At 41.4% G+C, this 25,816-nt stretch overlaps 1 protein-coding gene and 1 long non-coding RNA gene across 3 annotated transcripts in view; one reads left to right on the top strand and one right to left on the bottom strand.

Annotated features, from left to right (window-relative positions):
• LOC145452899 (uncharacterized) overlaps positions 1 to 25,816 on the bottom strand; it is a 268,123-nt gene that overhangs the window by 7,027 nt on the left and 235,280 nt on the right. Inside the window, exons 10-16 of the mRNA XM_080331028.1 lie at positions 25,292 to 25,504; positions 23,890 to 24,057; positions 23,075 to 23,217; positions 21,299 to 21,476; positions 19,733 to 19,860; positions 17,864 to 18,071; positions 16,819 to 16,930 (exon numbers count right to left, since the gene is read on the bottom strand). Coding sequence (XP_080187154.1) covers positions 16,819 to 16,930; positions 17,864 to 18,071; positions 19,733 to 19,860; positions 21,299 to 21,476; positions 23,075 to 23,217; positions 23,890 to 24,057; positions 25,292 to 25,504 — 1,150 coding nt within the window. The remainder of the gene's footprint in view (positions 1 to 16,818; positions 16,931 to 17,863; positions 18,072 to 19,732; positions 19,861 to 21,298; positions 21,477 to 23,074; positions 23,218 to 23,889; positions 24,058 to 25,291; positions 25,505 to 25,816) is intronic.
• On the top strand, positions 804 to 14,206 carry LOC145452914 (uncharacterized). 2 transcript variants are annotated; one of them, XR_013919584.1, is made up of 5 exons: positions 804 to 931; positions 9,908 to 10,024; positions 10,092 to 10,204; positions 11,664 to 11,825; positions 14,022 to 14,206. It is a non-coding gene; the product is annotated as an uncharacterized LOC145452914 (long non-coding RNA). The 2 variants fall into 2 exon arrangements; XR_013919586.1 differs by lacking the exons at positions 11,664 to 11,825; positions 14,022 to 14,206 and adding an exon at positions 13,128 to 13,146.

The raw sequence follows: 25,816 nt of genomic DNA, 5'->3' as shown, positions 1-25,816 counted from the left end.
CCCTGATATCCCACCTCCGGTAACCCTAGTAACCCTAATCCTAACCTAACCCTAATCATAACCCTAACCTAACCCTAACCCTAATATCCCACCTCCCCTAACCCTAACCCCAACCCTAATATCCCACCTCCCCTAACCCTAATATCCCACCTCCCCAACCCTAATATCCCACCTCCCCCAACCCTAATATCCCACCTCCCCCAACCCTAATATCCCACCTCCCCCAACCCTAATATCCCACCTCCCCCAACCCTAATATCCCACCTCCGGGAACCCTAATATCCCCCAACCCTAATGTCCCACTCCCCCAACCCTGATGTCGCCCTTCCCCCTATACCCAACCCAACCCTAACACCCCACCTCAACCTACAGTTGCAATAACGAGCAGACCACGCGTGGTTGAAATGTGAGCAATAACAATCGTTGATATATATTTTCCATCTGAATAAGTCACACACAATGTACAATGCGATAAGACCCAATGCGATGTCATGAACAGATACGAGGATGTCGAACTTCGCACGTCCGCCCCTTGCGCAGTCAATTCAACACTGAGCCGACCACGCAATCGTGATCACGTGATCTGATCACGCCGTGACTGCGTGATCTACGCATGCACTGACCTCCTTACAAGATCGACAAATCAGTTGATAATAACATTATTAGTTTAATAATTCATGTTAATACTTGTTAATACACTTAATTTTCAAAATTTCCCGAGGGCCGGGTTCACCGAGGGCCGGGTTCACCGAGGGCCGGGTTCACTGGGCCGGGTTCACCGAGGGCCGGGTTCACTGGCAACCATAATAATAATACAAGCATTTTCAGCTATTTATAACATTATAATGTAGCATGTTATCAGGGACAATCACCGTACCGGACTGCATACTATATGGGTTGCTCAATGGCTTGGTCGTCTGCAGTTATCCACGTAAGTTTCTAAAATTATGCTTACATGAGTCATTTTCGTATCATATTATGATAACATACCGTAACATGTAGGAGATTATATGACACGGCCTACTGGGTATAATCTTAGCGCTGGCGACCAGCTGTACCAACTACTTTTTCACTGATTCCTAAAATACTAATTAAAATCTCGTCCGGGCACTGAAACCCCCTAAAATCTCCCACAAAGTTGGAAATTTTCATTTTACTGAACAATAGGGGCGCCCGAGCTGAATGCCGATTAACATTTGGTACGCACGGTACCGATTGTGACGCCATGCCATTGAGCGTCTCGGCGAAGTCAAGCCGTGCTCCCGGTGAGGCCGTGACCCTCTGAGTATGACCAAAGGGAAGTCAGCCACGAAATTTCCAGCCACGAAATCGCAAATTCGCAACTAAAGCATCCCAGCAGAAATATCACATGAGTCGAACATATCGCAGGATCAAACGTTCAGGCCAAGCCACATGCAGAAGCCACGAAATCCCACCATTTTTCTAAACACATATCCACTGCAAAATAACAACCCTATTCAGTAGTTTTCAGCCCTGGGCCCAAATCGTACGTTGGGACAGTGTCCAAAATGCACCCTATCTGACCAGCCCCAACTTCCTCGAAACTGAAATTTAGTGTGAAACCCTTTCTGAAAACCCCGAAATTGTTTCGCTCCGACAGTTATGACCCTATACGGGTGGCCTCAAGTACCCTGGTCACCCACCTAGAAATTTTCAACGATATTGTACGTTGGGACAGTGTCCAAAATGCACCCTATCTGACCGGCCCCAATTTCTTCAAAACTGAAATTTAGTGTGAAACCCTTCTGAAAACCCCGAAATCGTTTCGCTCCGACAGTTATGACCCTATACGGGTGACCTCAAGTACCCTAGTCACCCACCTAGAAATTTTCAACAATATCGTACGTTGGGACAGTGTCCAAAATGCACCCTATCTGACCAGCCCCAATTTCCTCGAAACTGAAATTTAGTGTGAAACCCTTTCTGAAAACCCCGAAATCGTTTCGCTCCGACAGTTATGACCCTATACGGGGGGCCTCAAGTACCCTAGTCACCTACCTAGAAATTTTCAACAATATCGTACGTTGGGACAGTGTCCAAAATGCACCCTATCAAACCAGCCCCAATTTCTTCAAAACTGAAATTTAGTGTGAAACCCTTCTGAAAACCCCGAAATCGTTTCGCTCCGACAGTTATGACCCTATACGGGTGACCTCAAGTACCCTAGTCACCCACCTAAAAATTTTCAACAATATCGTACGTTGGGACAGTGTCGAAAATGCACCCTATCTGACCAGCCCCAATTTCCTCGAAACTGAAATTTAGTGTGAAACCCTTTCTGAAAACCCCGAAATCGTTTCGCTCCGACAATTATGACCCTATACGGGTGGCCTAAAGTACCCTAGTCACCCACCTAGAAATTTTCAACAATATCGTACGTTGGGACAGTGTCCAAAATGCACCCTATCTGACCAGCCCCAATTTCCTCGAAACTGAAATTTAGTGTGAAACCCTTTCTGAAAACCCCAAAATCGTTTCGCTCCGACAGTTATGACCCTATACGGGTGGCCTCAAGTACCCTAGTCACCCACCTAGAAATTTTCAACAATATCGTACGTTGGGACAGTGTCCAAAATGCACCCTATCAAACCAGCCCCAATTTCTTCAAAACTGAAATTTAGTGTGAAACCCTTTCTGAAAACCCCGAAATCGTTTCGCTCCGACAGTTATGACCCTATACGGGTGGCCTCTAGTATTCTACTCACCCACCTAGAAATTTTCAACAATATCGTACGTTGGGACAGTGTCCAAAATGCACCCTATCTGACCAGCCCCAATTTCTTCAAAACTGAAATTTAGTGTGAAACCCTTTCTGAAAACCCCGAAATCGTTTCGCTCCGACAGTTATGACCCTATACGGGTGGCCTCAAGTACCCTGGTCACCCACCTAGAAATTTTCAACGATATTGTACGTTGGGACAGTGTCCAAAATGCACCCTATCTGACCGGCCCCAATTTCTTCAAAACTGAAATTTAGTGTGAAACCCTTCTGAAAACCCCGAAATCGTTTCGCTCCGACAGTTATGACCCTATACGGGTGACCTCAAGTACCCTAGTCACCCACCTAGAAATTTTCAACAATATCGTACGTTGGGACAGTGTCCAAAATGCACCCTATCTGACCAGCCCCAATTTCCTCGAAACTGAAATTTAGTGTGAAACCCTTTCTGAAAACCCCGAAATCGTTTCGCTCCGACAGTTATGACCCTATACGGGGGGCCTCAAGTACCCTAGTCACCTACCTAGAAATTTTCAACAATATCGTACGTTGGGACAGTGTCCAAAATGCACCCTATCAAACCAGCCCCAATTTCTTCAAAACTGAAATTTAGTGTGAAACCCTTCTGAAAACCCCGAAATCGTTTCGCTCCGACAGTTATGACCCTATACGGGTGACCTCAAGTACCCTAGTCACCCACCTAAAAATTTTCAACAATATCGTACGTTGGGACAGTGTCGAAAATGCACCCTATCTGACCAGCCCCAATTTCCTCGAAACTGAAATTTAGTGTGAAACCCTTTCTGAAAACCCCGAAATCGTTTCGCTCCGACAATTATGACCCTATACGGGTGGCCTAAAGTACCCTAGTCACCCACCTAGAAATTTTCAACAATATCGTACGTTGGGACAGTGTCCAAAATGCACCCTATCTGACCAGCCCCAATTTCCTCGAAACTGAAATTTAGTGTGAAACCCTTTCTGAAAACCCCAAAATCGTTTCGCTCCGACAGTTATGACCCTATACGGGTGGCCTCAAGTACCCTAGTCACCCACCTAGAAATTTTCAACAATATCGTACGTTGGGACAGTGTCCAAAATGCACCCTATCAAACCAGCCCCAATTTCTTCAAAACTGAAATTTAGTGTGAAACCCTTTCTGAAAACCCCGAAATCGTTTCGCTCCGACAGTTATGACCCTATACGGGTGGCCTCTAGTATTCTACTCACCCACCTAGAAATTTTCAACAATATCGTACGTTGGGACAGTGTCCAAAATGCACCCTATCTGACCAGCCCCAATTTCTTCAAAACTGAAATTTAGTGTGAAACCCTTTCTGAAAACCCCGAAATCGTTTCGCTCCGACAGTTATGACCCTATACGGGTGGCCTCTAGTATTCTAGTCACCCACCAAGAAATTTTCAACAATATCGTACGTTGGGACAGTGTCCAAAATGCACCCTATCAAACCAGCCCCAATTTCTTCAAAACTGAAATTTAGTGTGAAACCCTTCTGAAAACCCCGAAATCGTTTCGCTCCGACAGTTATGACCCTATACGGGTGACCTCAAGTACCCTAGTCACCCACCTAAAAATTTTCAACAATATCGTACGTTGGGACAGTGTCGAAAATGCACCCTATCTGACCAGCCCCAATTTCCTCGAAACTGAAATTTAGTGTGAAACCCTTTCTGAAAACCCCGAAATCGTTTCGCTCCGACAGTTATGACCCTATACGGGTGGCCTAAAGTACCCTAGTCACCCACCTAGAAATTTTTAACAATATCGTACGTTGGGACAGTGTCCAAAATGCACCCTATCTGACCAGCCCCAATTTCCTCGAAACTGAAATTTAGTGTGAAACCCTTTCTGAAAACCCCAAAATCGTTTCGCTCCGACAGAATGGAATGGCTTATTCAGATCGCTGCCTGTTGCTAATCCAGTAACAACGCGATGGCATCGGTTAATGTATGATTGCAGAGTCTCCTCCATATAATTAAACAAGATTGATTTCATGATCACGACGCTGCCATCGCAAATGAAAAGTCGCGCACACACCTTGGGACCAAAGATTTTACGCTCATCGCTCCGAAAGTGAAGTAAAAATGACGACACCGCCGCGGTATTCTGTCGATTGCTCACAAAAGAGGCCAAGGCTATAGGGGGCTTTTTCGCTACAGGGTGTCTCGCCACAAGTTCGTATATATAGAATGCGCCCTCACTCTTTAATCGGAAAATACCACTAGTCGCATCTATGTACATGACATCGACTTTTGACAACGCGTGAAAGAGTCGCACAGTTTCGATGGACCAGAACATCAAGAATGCTGGTGCTACACTTATAACCTGGAGGGTTCCTTTTATGTCTTTGTCTTTGTCACGCTGTCGCTGACCCTGCCTGATCATGGATAATGATGTCCACACATCATCACTGCAAGGGACTGTGATTTTCCGAGCTTCCTGCCGAACTTTATTTAACACCGGCTGGGACAGGGTTGCGTCTCTATTCCCAGACTCCCACACATCCTGCGGAATCTTACCCAACAAATCTAGGTAAGCTTTTCGGGGAAGTGTACCGATCATCAACTTCTTGAACATATCTCGCCGTTTACCAGTCAACCTGGTCGCTCTGAGGCCACTATGACTGATGTCACCACTGAAAGTAACACAAAGCGATTTTGGCTTCGCGAAAGGGGACTTGACTTTAACTTTGCAACTACACATCTTGAAGGTGCAATACCCGTACATAATGAAGCGATAAGGTGAATGACCGTGATTTTCGCGAATGCTTTTGAAGGCGATACTGCAATAAGGATTGAACTTTTTCAATCCATCACGGATTATATCCGCCCATGACCCATTTGACCGGTCACCCGCGAAGGACGTAATTGCATCCCAATCCGATTCACTGACATTGAACCACCGGTTCCCCTTAATGTTTGCACGACTCCATACGCGATTATGACCCGGCTCGGAGCTTTCTATCGAGTCGGCAAAGCCATCTGCGACAGACTCGGTGTGTACTGTCGAGTCGGGTACAACAGACTCGGAGCTTTCTATCGAGTCGGCCAAGCCATCAACAGGCTCCGACCTTACTGCCGAGTCGACAAAGCCAACAGGCTCGGACCTTACTGCCGAGTCGACAAAGCCATCTACAACAGACTCGGTGTGTACTGTCGAGTCGAGTAAAACAGACTCGGAGCTTTCCACCGAGTCGGCAAAACCATCAACAGGCTCGGACCTTACTGCAGAGTCGACAAAGCCAACACGCTCGGACCTTACTGCCGAGTCCACAAAGCCAACAGGCTCGGACCTTACTGCCGAGTCCACAAAGCCAACAGGCTCGGACCTTACTGCCGAGTCGACAAAGCCAACAGGCTCGGACCTTACTGCCGAGTCGACAAAGCCATCTACAACAGACTCGGTGTGTACTGTCGAGTCGAGTAAAACAGACTCGGAGCTTTCCACCGAGTCGGCAAAACCATCAACAGGCTCGGACCTTACTGCAGAGTCGACAAAGCCAACAGGCTCGGACCTTACTGCCGAGTCGGCAAAACCATCAACAGGCTCGGACCTTACTGCAGAGTCGACAAAGCCAACAGGCTCGGACCTTACTGCCGAGTCGACAAAGCCAACAGGCTCGGACCTTACTGCCGAGTCGACAAAGCCAACAGGCTCGGACCTTACTGCCGAGTCCACAAAGCCAACAGGCTCGGACCTTACTGCCGAGTCGACAAAGCCAAAAGGCTCGGACCTTACTGCCGAGTCGACAAAGCCATCTACAACAGACTCGGTGTGTACTGTCGAGTCGAGTAAAACAGACTCGGAGCTTTCCACCGAGTCGGCAAAACCATCAACAGGCTCGGACCTTACTGCCGAGTCCACAAAGCCATCTACAGCATGCTCGGATGCTTCAGATGCAGATATAATTTCCCGTCTCTTTTGTAGGATAACAGCTCTATATTTATCGAATCGGAATTTTAATAGTCTGATCGACCTGCGTCTATCCGACTTGCTCCTGTGCCTAATTTTATCACCATTAATCGCGATATAGACCGATTGCCATATGGACGGAATGTCAATATCGGAAAGTGAGAATTTGGAGAGAGCTGAAGCGATATCATCCAACTTTGTGGATTTAGTGAATGACATGATCAAAGTCAACTGCCTATAGTTTGAAAATACGACAACGCGAACAACCACTACTATACCGCGCGAACGAATCTGGGAAAGACGCTGTCTTGCATGCGTTTGCCTTTATAGTAGTTCGTGAAATAGCGTCACAATTGAACTCGTCGAGCGTTACCGATCAGGCGTTCACCTTTGACGTCAGTATTGGAAAATTCACGAGAGTGTGGCTTCACCACTGAGTTATATAAACTATAAAAACTTCACAGGTTTGGGGTTATAGCTAAGTAATTGTTATCTCCAGTTTGATATGCATGATCCCGTGTCGCACTGATTCCAAAAGTGTAAATTAAAATCTCGTCAGGGCAATGTAACCATTCCAAAATAGCCGTCAAAGGCCAATTGTTCTCGACAACGGGCACTGTCCCAACGTACGATATTGTTGAAAATTTCTAGGTGGGTGACTAGGGTACTTGAGGTCACCCATATAGGGTCATAACTGTCGGAGCGAAACGATTTCGGGGTTTTCAGAAAGGGTTTCACACTAAATTTCAGTTTTGAAGAAATTGGGGCTGGTCAGATAGGGTGCATTTTGGACACTGTCCCAACGTACGATATTGTTGAAAATTTCTTGGTGGGTGACTAGAATACTAGAGGCCACCCGTATAGGGTCATAACTGTCGGAGCGAAACGATTTCGGGGTTTTCAGAAAGGGTTTCACACTAAATTTCAGTTTTGAAGAAATTGGGGCTGGTCAGATAGGGTGCATTTTGGACACTGTCCCAACGTACGATATTGTTGAAAATTTCTTGGTGGGTGACTAGAATACTAGAGGCTACCCGTATAGGGTCATAACTGTCGGAGCGAAACGATTTCGGGGGTTTTCAGAAAGGGTTTCACACTAAATTTCAGTTTTGAAGAAATTGGGGCTGGTCAGATAGGGTGCATTTTGTACACTGTCCCAACGTACGATATTGTTGAAAATTTCTTGGTGGGTGACTAGAATACTAGAGGCCACCCGTATAGGGTCATAACTGTCGGAGCGAAACGATTTCGGGGTTTTCAGAAAGGGTTTCACACTAAATTTCAGTTTTGAAGAAATTGGGGCTGGTCAGATAGGGTGCATTTTGGACACTGTCCCAACGTACGATATTGTTGAAAATTTCTTGGTGGGTGACTAGAATACTAGAGGCTACCCGTATAGGGTCATAACTGTCGGAGCGAAACGATTTCGGGGTTTTCAGAAAGGGTTTCACACTAAATTTCAGTTTTGAAGAAATTGGGGCTGGTCAGATAGGGTGCATTTTGGACACTGTCCCAACGTACGATATTGTTGAAAAGTTCTAGGTGGGTGGCTACGGTACTTAGGACCATCCTTATAGGGTCTTTGTCGTGGGAGCGAGCCGATTTCGGGGATTTTAGAAAGACTTTCCTACGCATCCTCAGTATTGTGGAAATCAAATATCTCTCTTTCTCTCGTACTCTCTCTGTATCTCTCTCTCTCTCTCTCTTTTTTTCTCTGTCGTTCAGCAAGACAGGTACCGTGGTCCAAAGATTTTCAGTGATACAGTCGTTAGTGCTGCGATATCGTCAAGTAGCAATTTCGTGGTTGGAAATTTCGTGGCTGAGTTCCCTTTGGTCTGAGTATGTTGCTAGAGATTGATGTGATGCCAATATACGTCCTATTCGAGTAGTTTTAGTATTTCGCGTCGTAGCGCATTTACAAATATGAGAATACAAATGATAGCACTGAAGCCAACGCATATTGTAGAATTTACTATCAACATCAACGTGTAGGAAGCTAGCTGGCCTATTTACAAAACAATTATATAGTTCCATTCGGGTCTTGATGGTTCCTAAATTTTATTTGAATTGGCAATATTGGAACGTAGTTTTAGGTGTTGCAACCAATGTTCCCTGTAAGCTGCTCAAGTGTGCAATTGCGACATGCTGACACCGTATCTGGGCACAGAAAATTTAAGCTGCGCACAAAACATCAAAGTGATGACCTTTTTTTAGTCGCTACGCACTGTTGTCCAAGTTGAGTGCGTGCAGACTCTTGAAAAATTGGAGGGAACATTGGTTGCAGCTACTTTGAGTTGGTTGCATCGCATCAATCGCTGTAAACGCGAATACGTCCTAAAATGCAAGTAGCCTACTTTCATATTTTTTGTCGCACATATAAAAATTTGTACAAATAGAAATGAGAACACACCAGTTATTCTCTGCGATTAACCGACTGATTAACAAAACGGCTCATTCTCATAATTCATTCAGCTAAGTCCTAAACGGCATCCCAACCAAACCAAAAATGGCATAAACAGTGGTGTGTGATCTAAGTGGTTTTTGGCCGCCATGTTTTGATCGGCGTCGCAGATATCGCAAATGTATGATTTCAAACTGCCGAACATCCCAATTATAGGTACAATTTATCTATCTATGATGCACTATAAACACTGTTTCGTTAATTAGCCTGTTATGCGCAGAGAACACCTAGTGTGTTATCGCACTGGTGTCTCATTCACATTAGAACTATGTTATAATATTGTCAGTTCCGATGAAATTTATGACCCACAAAGAGCCGAATGGATTCATCTGCTACGTGCAAGGAAGTACGCATCTATATCGAATTCCGCAGTGATATGCGTAGGTAGGCTGCATTTGTATAATCAAAATTCGTGGATGCGCGATGATGCGAAATGCAAAAACTACTCGACGTATTCGGGTCACATTGAATTATATGTCGCAAAATACTCTGACAATCATGGGGAACACAGCTCGACTTTGCCGAGACGCTTGTTGGCGTCACAGTCGAAAAGAGACTTTATTCGACTATTGTCTACGGGCGATACAATTGTTAGAAACAATGTAAATTCGGACATTGAGGGTTATTTTCGGGGGGTTCCAGTGGCCGGACCAAATTTTAATTTATATTTTCGAAATCAATGTGACAGTAGCTTTCGATTGAGACCGGTTAAACAAAATTTTGAGCTCGAGTTGCCAGCGCTAAGATTACCACCTACTGCTTTCGATTTCAGAAACAGCAGCACTGATTTTTTTCGGAAGAGCAAGCAGATGCGTAAGAGCTGGCAAAATTGGTAAACTTCTTGACCGGAAAGTGAATTAAACTGTTCTACAAAAAGATTGTACCGCAGGTATGAGGCTGAATATTTCTAATACTTCTGAGACTTATGGCTAGCAAAACATGATATACAATTGCAGTTTAAAGTTCATCCAACGCAGAAGCAACTTCCCACTTGGCAGACCGGACTGTCACAATATCACACTGAGACGATCGCAAAAGTGGATTTACATACTTTCGTAGTATTCCCTCGGTATGTCTAGAATTTTTAACCGGACTGACTTTGATAATTATAATGATATCAAAAACTCAATCTCAAACCAAGTATCAATGTTTGATTCGTGGATGTGAAGCAATAACTGCAACTGCTGTACCCAGAATCCCTCAATAGGGTTCTTTAGAGTAATGAGGTATCTTCAGTAACTTGAGACTATATTTTCATGCTTTGCGGGGATAGTTATGTGCACTAGATTCATTTTAATATTCTGAAAACAATGTGGGGGTCGAATATCCGCATTTTAGTTTCATGACCAAAAGTATTTAAGAACCCCTGTATATACGATACCGCCATATTGTATATTTTGACTCGCGTCAAGTCAGGTTAATCGATTTTCGAAGGTGACTCGAGTCGAATCACTCGATTTTTGTATGTGACTCGAGTTGAGTCAAAATTCAAGTCAAGGTGCCTTTTCGTCGTATGAGGCATGATTATGTCATTGCATTTTGCTAGCTGTCTGAAACAGATTGAGCGGTAATTGACTCTGAGCCAATGAACGAATATAGAGTTAAATATACGCGTAAGAAGACGCTGTATCGCTCACATATACGCAGAACTGTTAAACTGCGTAAGTAATTGCACAGCCTCAGTTTATAGAACTTCTAGAACTGGTAACTTTACCAGCCAAAATAGAGAATAGAGAAATAAATTGATAAGATGCAATACATTACCCTTTTACAAACAGATATGATACACCATCCGTTAGTACAACGACGAAGCCGTTTCTGCTAGTGCGGAATAGTGTTGTTGCACACAGGCGAATAGCTTATTTTGAAAAAAAACAATAATTTGAAACTGACATCAATTTCAGCATTCAACCGTCAGCCACGTGTTGCACATCTATCCGTAGATTAGTTATCAATACCTATATCTATAGCTACTGTTCGGTCAACTGGAAAGTTACACAGCACATTGCATTGAAATAGCAGTGACGTAACGTTAGCAGTCTTCTCACAACTTTTCTGCAATCCTAGTTAAAACTCCAGACTCAAAGCAAGAGGCTTGGATGCATGATTATGCATTTTTGTTTTACTTCTAATCCAATTCCTGGTTTTCCTGTAAAGGCGACTGTAGGCCTATTGTGTGAAACAAGCCAAGCTTGCTGTACGGTACAGACATTTGCTATTCTCATGTCCTTAATAAGAATGGACCATGATTTGGAACTTGATGCGATGTCCGAGTTTTCTCGAATTTAGTCATTTTAATCTAATTTGTATACAAACTGTAGCTATAATTCTAATTTAAATCCAATTTGCAGACAACTGCTGTGTAGCTATAATCCTTATTCTACTCTGATTCGGAAATATATCTAACTGTAATTCCAATCTAATCAGGAAAAGCTAAAATATTTCTAATTGTCCAAGTCTTTTTGTGAAGTCCTTGTCGGGTATGATCGTTGCACTTGAATAATTCTGTTTGTATATTATGATTTCAGATAGCTGGATTCAGCTCAGTTGGAGGCGACACAAATGGCCAATCTGTCTGATCCATCATGAAAAAGGTCGCTACTACCCGTGTGTGGAGCAGTTACAGCCGTGTTGGAAAATCTGAGAAGGAGGCTTTTAACAAGCTCGCGTTGTACAAGATCATATATATAGTGAGCAACATTTATGTTTACCTTCGAACCTATCTATATGTGTTCAGTAGCCTACCTTACACCCCATGTAAATGTTGAGCTAGCTCAGTGGTTCTCGAACTTTTTTGACAAGCTACCTTGACAATAGCTAAAATTTTCCCCACCACCCCTTTATCGTCATATCAAAAATATTAAAACGAGCAGCCAGAATATTAGCGACCCCAACACATTGTTTGACGGCATGCAGGGTATTCTGGCTACACTATGTTGCCAGCCTGAACTATCGCGTCTCCAGCAGGACTGTCGTGTGTGCGCAGCGTGTGCGAATGTTAGCCTGACCGCGGACTTTAGGCTGTTGATGACTAAAATATCAGTTCCGACATGTTGGCGTAGCCAGGAGCCATCTTGGTATATGACCATAAAGTAGAATATCTCGTAAAGGATTTATTTGTCTTGATATTTTTTTAGCGCTGCGCTCGATTTATTGCCAATCGATTTCTTGCTTTTAGTATTGGTGTCTCCTCCTGAAACGTCTTATTTACGGAATTGATATTAGCTATATTGGCAATTATGCGAGAACGTGTCGTCCGACATACGACTTCGCGTCTGCACTCGCGAAAAGATCGTCGGCGATGAAACCTTTGCACAAAGTGATAGACGCACTTTCACTGAACTCTTCGATATTGATACGTCCAAGCGTTGATTAATCATGTCCTGGCCAAATGAGCCCAGCAGTTTACAGCGTCGACCCACAATATATGCAACTAACAATGTTTTATTGACCTAATTCTTTCATTAACTTTAATAATATTTTCGCGCTTTGCGCGACTAGGACATGTTTTCATGACATAATTGTTAACGATTTTGATGTGTGGTAATATGAGTCCTTTTTTACCGTTACCTATAATCCGGTTCGTTCCTATCGAACGACTGAAAAAGCACATCAACATTCAAGTGGCCCACGCAATGGTTTGGAAATCTCATGTGGCCCGTTGGCCGAAAAGGTTGGCCACCCCTGATGTACGGTATCAATAAATTTTTGTCAATCATTATTCAATCGATTAACCAATTCATTGTCATGGTTCAGTTATTCAAATGTAATACGATGTAATGTTATTCAGCAGAATGTTATGTAATTTAACATTGCAAGTCTATTATGGTTAGTGCAGGGGTGGCCAATCGTTTTCAAAAGTCTATTATGGTTTGTGCAGGGGTGGCCAACCTTTTCAAATTTCAAGTTCACGAAACAATTAAGTCAATGAAATAATGTTAGTTGCATATATTGTGGGCCGTCGCTGTATACCGCTGGGCTTATTTGACCAGGACATGATTAATCAACGCTTGGACATATCAATATCGAAGAGTTCAGTGAAAGCGCGTCTATCACTTTGTGCAAAGGTTTCATCGCAGATGATCTCTTCGCGAGTGCAGGCGCGAAGTCGGATGTCGGACGACACGTTCTCGCATTCCATTTTGCTGGGTAAAAGACGGATTAATCGGTCATTTATCTTCAATCAAATAATATAAAGTTAAATATAAATGCAAAAGGCGTTTTATCACTCACACGTAGAACTGCTAATAGCATAATGTGAGTAACTTTATAGCTACACGCTACGTTCTATTATCGGCCGAAATAGAGGATCGAATACGAAGCCTCGAGAAGTTGCAATAAATTGATAAGGGACAATATACTACCCTTCCGTGAGAATAGGGACGCATAGACAATATTCGTTCGATTTAAATTATACAGGAGAGTTGGTAAAAGATAGCACCGCCCAATTTAACCACTGTGCTGTCTGAGAAACAATGATACCTTGCTAACAGAATAAACTACTACGACGACGACAACGCAAGCATAAGCTGTGACCGTTTCGTTTGCGGTCAATTAAATTATGATGTAACAACAGGATCAGTGAAAGGTGCGATCAGTGAATGGCTGTTTGGTGTTTGCTCTCACAAGTGATACCGGCATATCGCAAAAAATCCGAACGTACATAAGATATAGGGTGATTTAATTGACACCGTTTACTTGATTACTTGAAATTGACTCGTGAATTTTACTCCGAGTCACGAGTCAATCCATATATCTCGAGCGCCGAGTCGAGTCAAGTCATTTTTGCAAAGTGACTCGAGTCATCCCAACACTGCGTAGTACTAAGAGCTATCTAAACAGGATCGAGCATGTCTTTAACATTCAATGTTGTTGTTTCTCTGTAGGGTTCTATGGGGCAAAAGGCAGAAAGCAGCGTCTTATCCTCGTCATCAGAAGATGAAGAAGACACATAATCAGTTGGCTTGATTATTTTTTCATTCGCTTCTTTGACATCGTTTCGTTCTGAATTATTTTCTTTGAGTTTCGTTGACACTGTTTTCTGTATGAATTATAAGTTCATCAAAGGCAATGTGTACTGTGATACGTGTATGTGTCCGCAGCCACCCTCAGGTATGCCTAAATATGGGAATACAGGGATGTTAGTATCTCAGGATGTTTTTCTGACCATCGATTGTACGTTCTAAAGCATTGTAGATACACAGTTTTATCTACGTTTTATTAACGATCCCGATTTGCGTGAAGAACGCGTTAAATTGAGTCGACACAAAAACCGACTTTAAACTATCCTGCTAGTCTTCAATATGAACCAAATAAAAATGTTTTTTTAACCTCAATGGGCTGTTTCGTGTTTGCTGGGAGAGGCATTTTCACTGATACCGTCGATTTTGCTATTTCTAAACATCGAATAATCCTGTCCTTGCCAAATGAGCCCAGTGGTATACAAATGCGACCCCCAATGTATGTTAGCAACATATTTATTGATATAATTCAGGCATTATATTGCAAAAAAATTTCGCGCTTCGCGCGACAAGGGCCTGATTGCGCACTGCACAGTTGCATGACATATTATCAATTTTAGAGCGTAACTATTGTTTGCAATGTTACCTAATTCGGTTTGCTCCTATAGGACGACTAAAACAAGGTTATCAACATTCCAGTTGCCCGCGCAATGGTTCGTAAATCTCATGTTTCCCTTTGGCCGACAAAGTTGCCCACCCCTGATATAGATAAAATTAGACATTACTTACTACATTAATTACAACTCGGATGCACAGGGGAAGAAAATCGCAAAATGCGTTTTCGCGATGCAGTCGAAATTGATGCAATTCTTGGAATTATACCATGATACTGTGACAGAGCAAACGCATCGGCTGGTTTTGTAAAATTGTAAAAATGATGTAAATATGACCATGCTTCCCACTTGACAAAATGAAAAATATTTGTAGCGTAGCTTAGCTGTTTGGGTCGAACAAATAATTAAGAAAGACTGCAAGTCCCAATCCTTGAATACTTGATTAAGTACGTGTAGACTAGACATAGGCTATGGTCTTTGACTACTTAACTAAATTCCATTTATGACCAATGTCTATTAGTAGTTAGGGTGTGTGTGCTTGTAATCAGGATAGTGTGCAATGACAAAATTAGTAAGTTCAATCTCTTTTATTATTTGCTACCTCATACACAAGAGCTACACTTGGATTTTTTATCTACATTTTATCATACATTATTGGATATCTGCCATATTTGAATGATTCATACATTTCAGGATATTAGAGAGTCCACGTTATAAAAACTTGAAAAGGGAAGGATATTTAGCAAATCTTTCTTTCATGTTAATTGCATAGTGGATAATTCGAGCTGTTCCATGTACAATGAAACAATTTAGCATGCCACCGTTATTCATATGTTTGAATATGTCTAATGGTTGTATGATAGTCATTCAACCGACAATGTGGCATATCATTTTCGAAGTAAATTGGTAATATTGCTGGAGTCGGAGTCGGAGTCGGGAGTCGGAGTCGGTACGTTTAAAGACCCAGGAGTCGGAGTCGGAGTCGGAGTCGGTACGTTCGAAGACTCAGGAGTCGGAGTCGGTATATTGAAAATGTGTGGAGTCGGAGTCGGAGCCGGAGTCGGTGGTAAAATTTACCGACTCCACAGCCCTGGTTACAACCCCGCGAAAAAATCGTATATTGAAGTTTTGTGTCCCCGAGAAGCTATTTTAGTGTGACGAGATAGCGTAGTGGTATAATCCACAGCTGTAACATCAATGGGTTGCGGGTTTGCGTCCGACCAAGGTTGCCTCCAAAATTCCTATCTAAGTGTTGGAGGTTTATCTAGGCTCCTCCTCGACACCTCATTCGCGTGAGCGGTGTCTTAAAAAAACCTTAATGGACCTTGCTACGCGTCCGCAGATACGGAATAAAAAATGAGGAAAATCGACCTGATGTAAATGACCATTTTAGTCCACAAACACCATGAATACCATAAGCAACAACAACCCTGTGGAAACGAGTCAAAATTATTGGTATAAGTTGAAAATGTGTACAAAGTCAAATTCACTGCATTTACGTGTTATGTGAAATGTTACGAATTAGGCATTAGTTTTGATTAGTATATCCATACTGAAATGAACCCGAATATTTTGAAGATCTGTACCTCAAAAAATCTCTTCAGATACGGTATTATGAATTACAATCCGATAAACGTGAAATATGGCGCAATTTCCCAAAATATTCGTACGTCAACATTTGTGAAACAGCGGATTTTTAACGTCAAAACGTTCCACTCGTACGTCAAAGTATTCCAAATTTTAAGGTAAAAAAATAATCACCCCGTTAATCTTCAGGGATTGTACGGTCATTTTTGCAGCTGGCTACAATTATAAGTGTAAAAATTATGTCTTGGAGGTACAGAACTTCGATATAAAATTGAATAATATATTGATATTGAAATAAACCCGCATATTTTCGGCTGAAACTCGCCAAGGAAAATCGTCAGGAAGTAGAGGAGAATTGTAAGGAACATTTTTTAACAATGGTATCACAAAATATGACGTCACCGGCATGAAATTCGATTAATCAAGGCGAAGAGATCGCTTGAGCTCAAACTACTATTTTTGGATGATGCACAAACAACGAACATGCATAAGTGTTGCAGAAACCGTAAAATGACACAAACCCGGATAGAAAATCCTTAACAGCATCCAATACTGTAACTGATGCACAATCATCTTCCTCTCCTCCCAATGCTTTACTGTTCTCCACAAAGATGTACAGGTCTGCGTCGATTTCTAAATATAGCAAATCGTTAACAGGTCTATTGTAAAGTTATAACGATGCAAATGGGCAACCAAGCTCGAAATTTTGTAACATGAGTCCCTCCGTGTAATAACTCGACTTGTACTCGAATGATTGCGCATCAGGGTTGTTCAAAGATAAAACTTTCTTTCCGGACTCCGGGGATTCACTGATCAAATTGTTAGGTTGCCAAAAAAAAGCAGCAAACCAAACCTGGCTCAATTCCAAATGGTAGATGTAAATACACAGGAGTTTGAAAAATTTGAATTTCTTATGGAAAAATTAAAACATTCAAATTTTACTCTCAACCCCATGAAACTGTTGAGTGAGTAGTCTACAACAACGATGCAAAACAAATTTGACACAATTCCAACTCGTAGAAGCGGAGTTATTTGAGATTTTTATTCATAATTCCGGGGTTACGCACTGTACAGGCTATTTTTGCGAGTTCAAAATTTTCAACAGCTATAGCTTCACATCTACCGGTTGGAAGTGAGCAAAATTTGTTAAGCACCGTTCTTTTATACAACTTAACCATATTATGGGGTTGACAGTAAAATTTGAATGTCATAATTTTGGATGTAAATGATTTATATTAAATTCAAAATTTTCAAACACCAGCGCGTTCATATTTACCAGGTGGAATCGCGCGTGAAATTTGGTGTGCAGCGTTTTTCAGTCAACCTAACAACGCTATCACTTTTGACGCATAAACGCTATCACTTTTCACACATAGTAATACCAAGTCTTATTTTCACTGTCACCTATTCCGGCTCGCTCCTGTCGGAAGACCGGAAAAGGTTTTGCATATTCAAGTGGCCCGCGTGCTGGTTCTTAAATTTCAAGTGGCCCTATGGCCGATTGAGTGAAAGTGTGATAAATTTATTCAGTTGTCCAAGTATACTCCAATGCTGTACAAACTGTACCTGTGGGTTGATTAGCCGCATCACACACTACGTATGTGGAGTTGCATCCATCCGGGACCGTACCAGCTCCGTCGCACGTTCTGGTTTGTATTTCCTCCCAGTTTCCGCAAGAGTCATTATTCCGCTGCGCGCTGCAAACAATCGAGTCGGCGCTGGTGTACGCGCTGTAATCGTCGCACAAATCTGTATTGCAATCTTCGTATTCCTCCTTGTAATGGAAACAGACGGTAAGCTCACGTTAGCTTCGAGTTCTAGGCAGGGTTGTAACCAAGTCACAAAGGTTCCTCGTCACAAGTCCGTCTTCACTGTTGTAGTTTTGACTCGAGTCAAGTCAAATCATTTTCAATTCGCCGCCGAGTCAAGTCTGAGTCCAAGTCAGCGAGTAGAGTAGAGGGTCGAGACCGAATCCAAGTACTCGTGTTCACTGTTCAGTTTTGAATTCAATCCATTTCCACCCACTATTTGCAACTGCTCGAGTGATTTAGAATGACTCGCATTCATAATATTGTAGTTTTCCTTAGTCCTAACAGTTTCAGGCCCTATTTTACAAGTATCAGGACTGATAGACGAAATACCAATCACGTGTTTACTTTACTATTATTCGAAGATGCAATGAAATGTCTGTCTTGGCCGTCCTAGTCTCGAGTCATGCAGAATGACAAGTCGAATCAATACACAAGTCAATTCACGCATTTGAAAAAATGACTCGAGTCAAGTCGAGTTGCGAAGAGATCGTGACGAGTCGAGTCATGAATCGAGTTATTATAACCCTGCAACCATGCTTTTCGGTCTCCTGCTCAAGCCATGTTCGACTAATTTTTTTACAACTTCGGTGAAACGAATCCCTCGCCTTCATATGTCTCGCTCTAAATTGGATACAGTTCGTACCGAAGTACTTATATTTTGTCAAATTACTCGAGTAGTTTTGCCTCCTTGCACTACTGCTTCATGTGATTACTTCTTCTTGATCGTTTTCAGTTTTTTAGGCAAAACTATAGGTCGAGAATATTTAATTGTATACTTAATGCAACTTTGTAGCACATGTTTAATCGAGGATTACAGGCTTCCACAGTTGAAGATATTATCGGAACTATAATTTTCGTTGATAAATTAACTATTAGTTGGACGGTGCTTTTCATTTCTGCAGGTTTGTAATGGCTCAAGGCACGATTCTTTGTTGACTCGAGTTGACCCGAGTCATTTTTACAAATGCGTAAAATGACTGGACTCGAGTCGATTTTGTATTGACTCCACTTGTACTCAAGTCATTGTGCATGACTCGAACCAAGTCATATGACTCGAGACGGCCATGCCAAGACAGACATTTCATTATAACTTCGAAGAATAGTAAAGTCACCACATTAGTGGTATTTCGTATGTCAGTCCCGATATACTTGTTGGAAATAGGGCCAGCAACTGTTGGGACTGAGGAAAATTACGATATTATGAATGTGAGCCATTCTATATCACTCGAACAGAGTTGAAAAAGTGGGCTGAACCGGATACAACTCAAAACTCAACAGCGAACACTATGACTTAACTCGGATTCGTGACATAACACTATGACTCGGATTCGACCCTCTACTCACCGACTTGAACTCGGACTTGACTCGGCGGTGAATTGAAAATGACTCGACTTGACTCAAGTCAAAACTACAAAAGTGAGATAGTCTTGTCACTCGGAACCTTGTGACTTGGTTACAACCCGGCATTTCTTCACTCAAATGAATCAACTCTCCCTACTCAACTCAAATCATTAGAATTAATAGTCTATGGAGATTTGAGTACTCGAATCATCTTGCGCAGCCCTAGTGCCGGTTACTATGCGCAGATGGCTTGAATTTTGAGAGAAATTACTTGGATGCTCACCAACGGTTCAGTGCAACCAGATGCAGGAGTGTCGGTGCCTTCTTCAAAACATTCTCTTGACCTCATTTTCCGGCCTGGAGAACAGGTATTGTCGCAAGCGCTGTATTCGCCCCAAGCTCCGGCCACAACTGCGTAAATTAAACAGTTACGAATGCGGAGGAAAATGACGCATGAATTCAGGTGTATATGTCCAATTCAGCGGGCACATTGCGATTTTGAGTTGAGTACATTTTAACGCAGAGTTTTCAGCTTTTCCAAATTCGATTAGAATTAGAACTATAGCTACAAAGTGTTTTTTTAAATAGAGTAGAATGAGAGCTATAGCTGCATAGTCACTTCCCAATTGGACTACAATTGGAATTATAGCTACACAGTTTATTCCAATTTAGATTAGAAGTAGAGTTTTAGCTGCACAGTCACTTCCAAATTAGATTAAAGTTAGAATAATAGCTACAGTTTTGTCCAAAATAGAGTAGAATTAGAGGTAGAGCTGCACAGTCACTTCCAAATTAGATCAAAATTAGAATTTTGGCTACACAGTTGTTTTTTTTCAAATTAGACTAAAATTAGAATTATAGCTACAGTTTTTTTTTCAAAATAGAGTAAAATAGAGTAAAAATTTGAGTAAAAAGAGTTATAGCTAGCTACACAGTCACTTCCAAATTAGATCAAAATTAGAATTTTGGCTACACAGTTGTTGTTCTTTCAAATTAGACTAAAATTAGAATTATAGCTACAGTTTTTATTTTTCAAAATAGAGTAAAATAGAGTAAAAAGTTGAGTAAAATGAGTTATAGCGAGCTACACAGTCACTTCCGAATTAGAATAAAATAGTGATTATAGCGACGCAATTTTTCCTAAATTTGATTAGAATTGCAATTACCTGCGAAAACTTTGAAAAAGTTCCGTTCATATCAAACCAGAGTTCTTATGAGTATGAGAATAGAAAATGTCTGTAAACGCAGCTTGGCTGATATATAGAATTATGACACACACTTTTTTTTCAAATTACACTAGAATTAGAACTACTGAATTAGCAAATACTTGGAAATTGAATTAAATCCATTGAATTCATACAATCGCACAGGTCATTTCGTATATTAGAGATATCAGGATTCTGTACTTTACGATGAAATTCGATCCAGATCCAATCCTGTTAGCGAAAAATAAACGGAATAAATATATTGATATTGAAATAAACTGGAATATTTTCGACTGACACTCATCAGCTACTAGCAGACATTTCAAAAGAACACTAATATACGGGAGTAATCGTCAAAAACTAGCAGCGAATTGGAGAGAAAATTGTATATCAACAATTGTAGTTCGGTGTACCGTCATATTTTCTGATGCGATTGTTGATATATGAAGTTCGCTCCCAATTTCTACTGGTTTCTGACGATCACCGCTGTCGAGTGTCCGCCGAAAATAATCGGGTTTATTTCAATATGAATCTATTGATTCAATTGTATATTGAAGTTCTGTACCTCCAAGAGACTCTTGAAAAATACAGATTCGTAACAGGTAGCATTGCATCCTGGGAGGGGTTAAATTTATCTCACTCACCGCAAGGTTGTTCGTTGCATGTTTGATATTGAACGGTACAATTTTCGGGGCTCGACGAAGGAGAAGTGTCGCAGGTCCGAGTCTGTTCCTGTTCGCCTGGACCGCAGGTTTCGGAGCACGCGCCCCAAACTGACCAATCGGTAAAGCTCGGACAGTAATCGGTGTTACAGTCTTCTACCTGGAAAAATACCATATGTTCAGCAACCAGATTCGGGTGACTAGAAAGAAAGTATTCATCGTCTCCAAATTACATTAAAACTCGAGTAAAGCCTTGCTACACAGTTTATTTCGAATTATACTTGAATTAGAATTGTAGCTGCACAGTTTATTACCAATTAGACAAGAATTAGAAGTATGGCATCACAGTCTATTCCTAATGATACTAGAATTGGAACTATAGCTAGACATTTCAAATTATACTAGAATTAGAATCATTGCTGCACAATTTATTACCAATTAGACAAGAATTAGTATTCTGTCTACAGGGTTTCTTCTAGGGATGGTGTGAACCTGAGGTTCACATGCGCGGTCTGTGTGTGAACCTTGGAAATTTAGAGGTTTACTTTCACAAACGAACCTTGGTAGGCTCTGCACTGTGAACCTCTTCTTATATTACAATTTTCACGTCAATATCACAACTACGGTTCAAATTTGTTGCATTTCAACTGCGGGCCACTCGATGCATGGCGCTGGTTTAAAAAAAATCAGCATTAACTAAACGAGCATGCCAATTTTACCTGCTCGAAATCTCCAGCTTTCTGTTAGTGACTATTTAGTGACTCTCTGCTGTGAGCTTGACCCGCAATCACGCAACATCAAAAGCGAAGTACGCTACATGTAGGTGGTCAGCGAATGATGCATATTCAACCAATCAATGAAATTGATGTCGTTGTCTGATGTAAAAAAATCTCACAAGCGTACGGGGTCCATCTCGATTTCATGTGTTTATTGTATCGTAATAACCAAATCAGTGCGATTGGGGTGCTCGCTACCGCTGTATAACTTGTTAATGGGGTAAAACCCGTTTTACACTCTGCTCAATATCAACGTAGCAACACTCAGACGCCAAATACCTTGTCCGTTCTGGCCTAAACCGTTGAGGCGTAAGCTTATATTCCTTGCAAGTACTCGACGGAAGATAGTGATTTTATGGGATTATCTTATCATTTGATTTCCCCAGTCCATACATTTGGAGACGTTTAAAACGTCAATATGAACTTCAGCATTGCGGCATTATGTGGCCCGAGTCGTCGCTAGGTATCATGTACATTAATATAGGCTGTCACTTACTGAAATGTAGGGCTGGAATTAACAAAATGACGTCACGTGACGTCATGAGGTTCACGCCATCCCTAGTTTTTTCCAAATTATACTAGAATTGGAATTATAGCTAGTTTTTTTTCAAATTAGACTAGAATTAGAATTATAGCTAACAGTATATTCCAAATTAGACTAAAATAAGAATTATAAGAACGACCTACAATTATTTTCATAGTAGATCAGAATTAGAATAATATCTACACATATCTTATAAATTGAATCAGAATGAAAATCACGGAATACACAGAAATTGAACTAAATTCCGAAATAGCAAGAAATACGACAAAACCAGTAGCATTTCGAGAACACTGAAAATAGATTAGAATTTACATGATAGCAAAGAAAAATTTCACAAATTACATGGAACGACATTATCCGCAATTAGGTCGATTTAGTCTAATTTAAAACTAGAACCATCTAGCTGAATGAATATTGTAGTTATGAGGCGGGTCTTACCTGCGTCGTTTCGCTGCCATCAATGCAATTGTCCGACAACTCTCCCGTGGCAAGGTCAACACAAGTCCCGGTCCTGTTTCGAGTCCCTGGGGTGCACGATGACGAGCAGTCCGACCAATCGGTCCAATCGTAATCGAAATTTTCTGAAAGCGTCGATCCAAACGGAATCAGTTTATGCAAAGCTATTCTCTGTTGACAGCCAACCATAACCACTGGTTTTAGAATAATTCTAGTTTTAGATGCACGTTTTAAAAAAATTAGTTGCCGGACAACTCTAGTTCGAGTCCTAGTTGCGAGTTTTGAAAATCGAGAAGTTCTAGTTCCAGTTGAGTTTTGAAGAGCCGAGTAGTTCGAGTCCTGGTTCTGGTTGCGGGTTTTGGAAAGTGAGCAGTTCTAGTTCCAGCTCTAGATGAAATTTGAGAAGTCAGTAGTTTTAGTTCTAGTTCTAGTGGCGCGTTTTGAAATGTGAGCAATGAGCATTTCTAGTGTTTGTTGCTAGTTTCGAAAAGCGAGTAATTCTAGCTCTGGAGTTTTGCAAATGGAGCAGTTCTAGCTCGAGTCCTATTACCGAGTTTCGAAAATGGATTCGTTCTAGTTCTAGATCTAGTTCCTACTTTTGAAAAGTGAGCAGTTCCATTTCCAGTTGAGTTTTGTAGAGCGAGTAGTTCGAGTCCTAGTTCTAGTTGCGGGTTTTGAAAAGTGAGTAGTTTTAGTTCTAGTTCTAGTTGCGCGTTTCCACAGTCCAGTACTTTGTACAAGCCTATGATTCATGCATAACTCTCCCTATAGCATAAAACGCATTCATGATTCCTTACCTTGATGACATTGTTTATTCGCAAATAACGTATGCTCCGTATGGCGATCGCCAATGTCGTCAGCGAACCAAGTCCCGCAAGGGTAATCGTAAACGGCCTCAGCTGATGTTATGTTGATCTTCACATCTTCCAAGAACCACGAAGGGTCTGCGCCGGTGTTATCATGACCTGGGTGCGAAGGGAAAAATTCAATAGAGCAAAATGAATGCCTCGAGTGTGTGCCTACGCGGATTTGTTGGTATGGCGGTCATCCATAGCAATGAAAACTATAACACATGTTGAGATTTACTTGATCTGATTAGAATTATAACAATGGCTACGCCGTCTTATCCGATTTATTCTATAATTGGAATTATAGCTAAACAGATTTTTCCAAATCAGACTAGAATCAGAATTCAATATATTTTTCCAAATTTGACTGGAATGATCTAAAATTTTTGTAGCAGCTTTTTATGAGGCAATCCAACAATTTCACGGAGACGTGGTGAAATTTGAAACACAAGGTTTCCATGTTTTGTAGCAAATTCATAGTTTTCAACTCTAATAACTTCTGCAAGTTGGAATTGATCGAAAGCTGTTTTTCAGCGATTTTGTCAAGCAACTTTTGGCCGCAAAAACATCGAGGACAAGACAATACTGCGTCCGATTCCGCAAAAGCACTAAACGTAGAGAGGAGCTGATTCAACTATATCTGCAGACAATTCAGACACCTTGATAAATTTCCGGATCATCTTGGTAACTAGAGTGAGGAGCGAGTGGAAAGGTACCACAAAGACATCAAATAACGAAAGAAAGATATCGTGGCAAATACGATATTAAATAACGTATCGCAGACTATTGCTGGAACCTGTCGAAAAACCGGGATTGCTTATGAGCGCAAATCGCATAAAGACATTTTACTCTCAAAAAAATTATTATTATTGTATTCTGGGTGATTATTATTTTGAATTCACAATAGGTTCATTATATGACATAAAGCTGATTGACTTAATACAATGGTATTGGCGTACCGTTTATCATGTAGATATTTGATATGATATATATAATTTGGGTTTGTCTACACAATATCCGTGAAAGTCGTCAAGTAGGCAAATATCATACCTCTGGAATGTTTTGTTTTTGCTGTATTATTTAAACAGCATTCAGTTGGAACAGGTAACAATTGGCTCGAATTTCTGAACTCTATAATACGACTGATATGTTTTTTATCCTCACCATACCGCAAGAATGTGGTATTTTCGTTAGAGTAGCAAATAGGTTATCTCCAAAACCAGAGCCAACTTGAAAAATTAAAGTCATATTTGGTATCAGTATGCCCTTCAGATCCCCCACAAACCACTCTTACTTTGTCCGTCAAAAATATGTGCAGACCACTGTAATAATAAATCAATTTTATAATCACCAATTGTGATGTTTACTATATCTCCCACGTCCGGTACGGCTGGAAATGTAAAGACATCGGTGTTTCCTTGCTCAAAAGGTGTTCCGGGTGTTGAGAATGCGTCCAGATCCATAGTGATACTCCTTAGAGACCCATGAATAGTCAATGTGACCACCGCAGTCGTACCCGCATTGACCTGATCTCCGGTAACAACAGTTACGACCACATTTATCGCTGTAATAAGACAAGAATATATCTGAAAACACTCACGGGGGGGGGGGGGGTACGGAACTTTAATATAACACAGAACAATATATTCATATTGTAAATAAACATAAATATTTTCGGCTGGGAAAAATTGGGAACTTTTGATTTTCAATCGGGTGTTTGGCTTCAAGTTGTCATTCGAGTGTCATTCATCATGACGTTATACCAGTATGAAAGATGTGGAAAGTACCAATACGTCCATTTCATACGACCATCAGGACAAGTTCTGCATCAGATCAGGCTATTTGATATATCAGGACCAAACCCATTTCATTGTAC

The sequence above is a fragment of the Botryllus schlosseri genome, chromosome 12, assembly GCF_051294905.1.
Source record: "Botryllus schlosseri isolate E-star chromosome 12, Bs_hap1, whole genome shotgun sequence".
NCBI classification, from domain to species: domain Eukaryota; kingdom Metazoa; phylum Chordata; class Ascidiacea; order Stolidobranchia; family Styelidae; genus Botryllus; species Botryllus schlosseri.
This window is presented reverse-complemented; position numbering and strand designations above follow the sequence as displayed.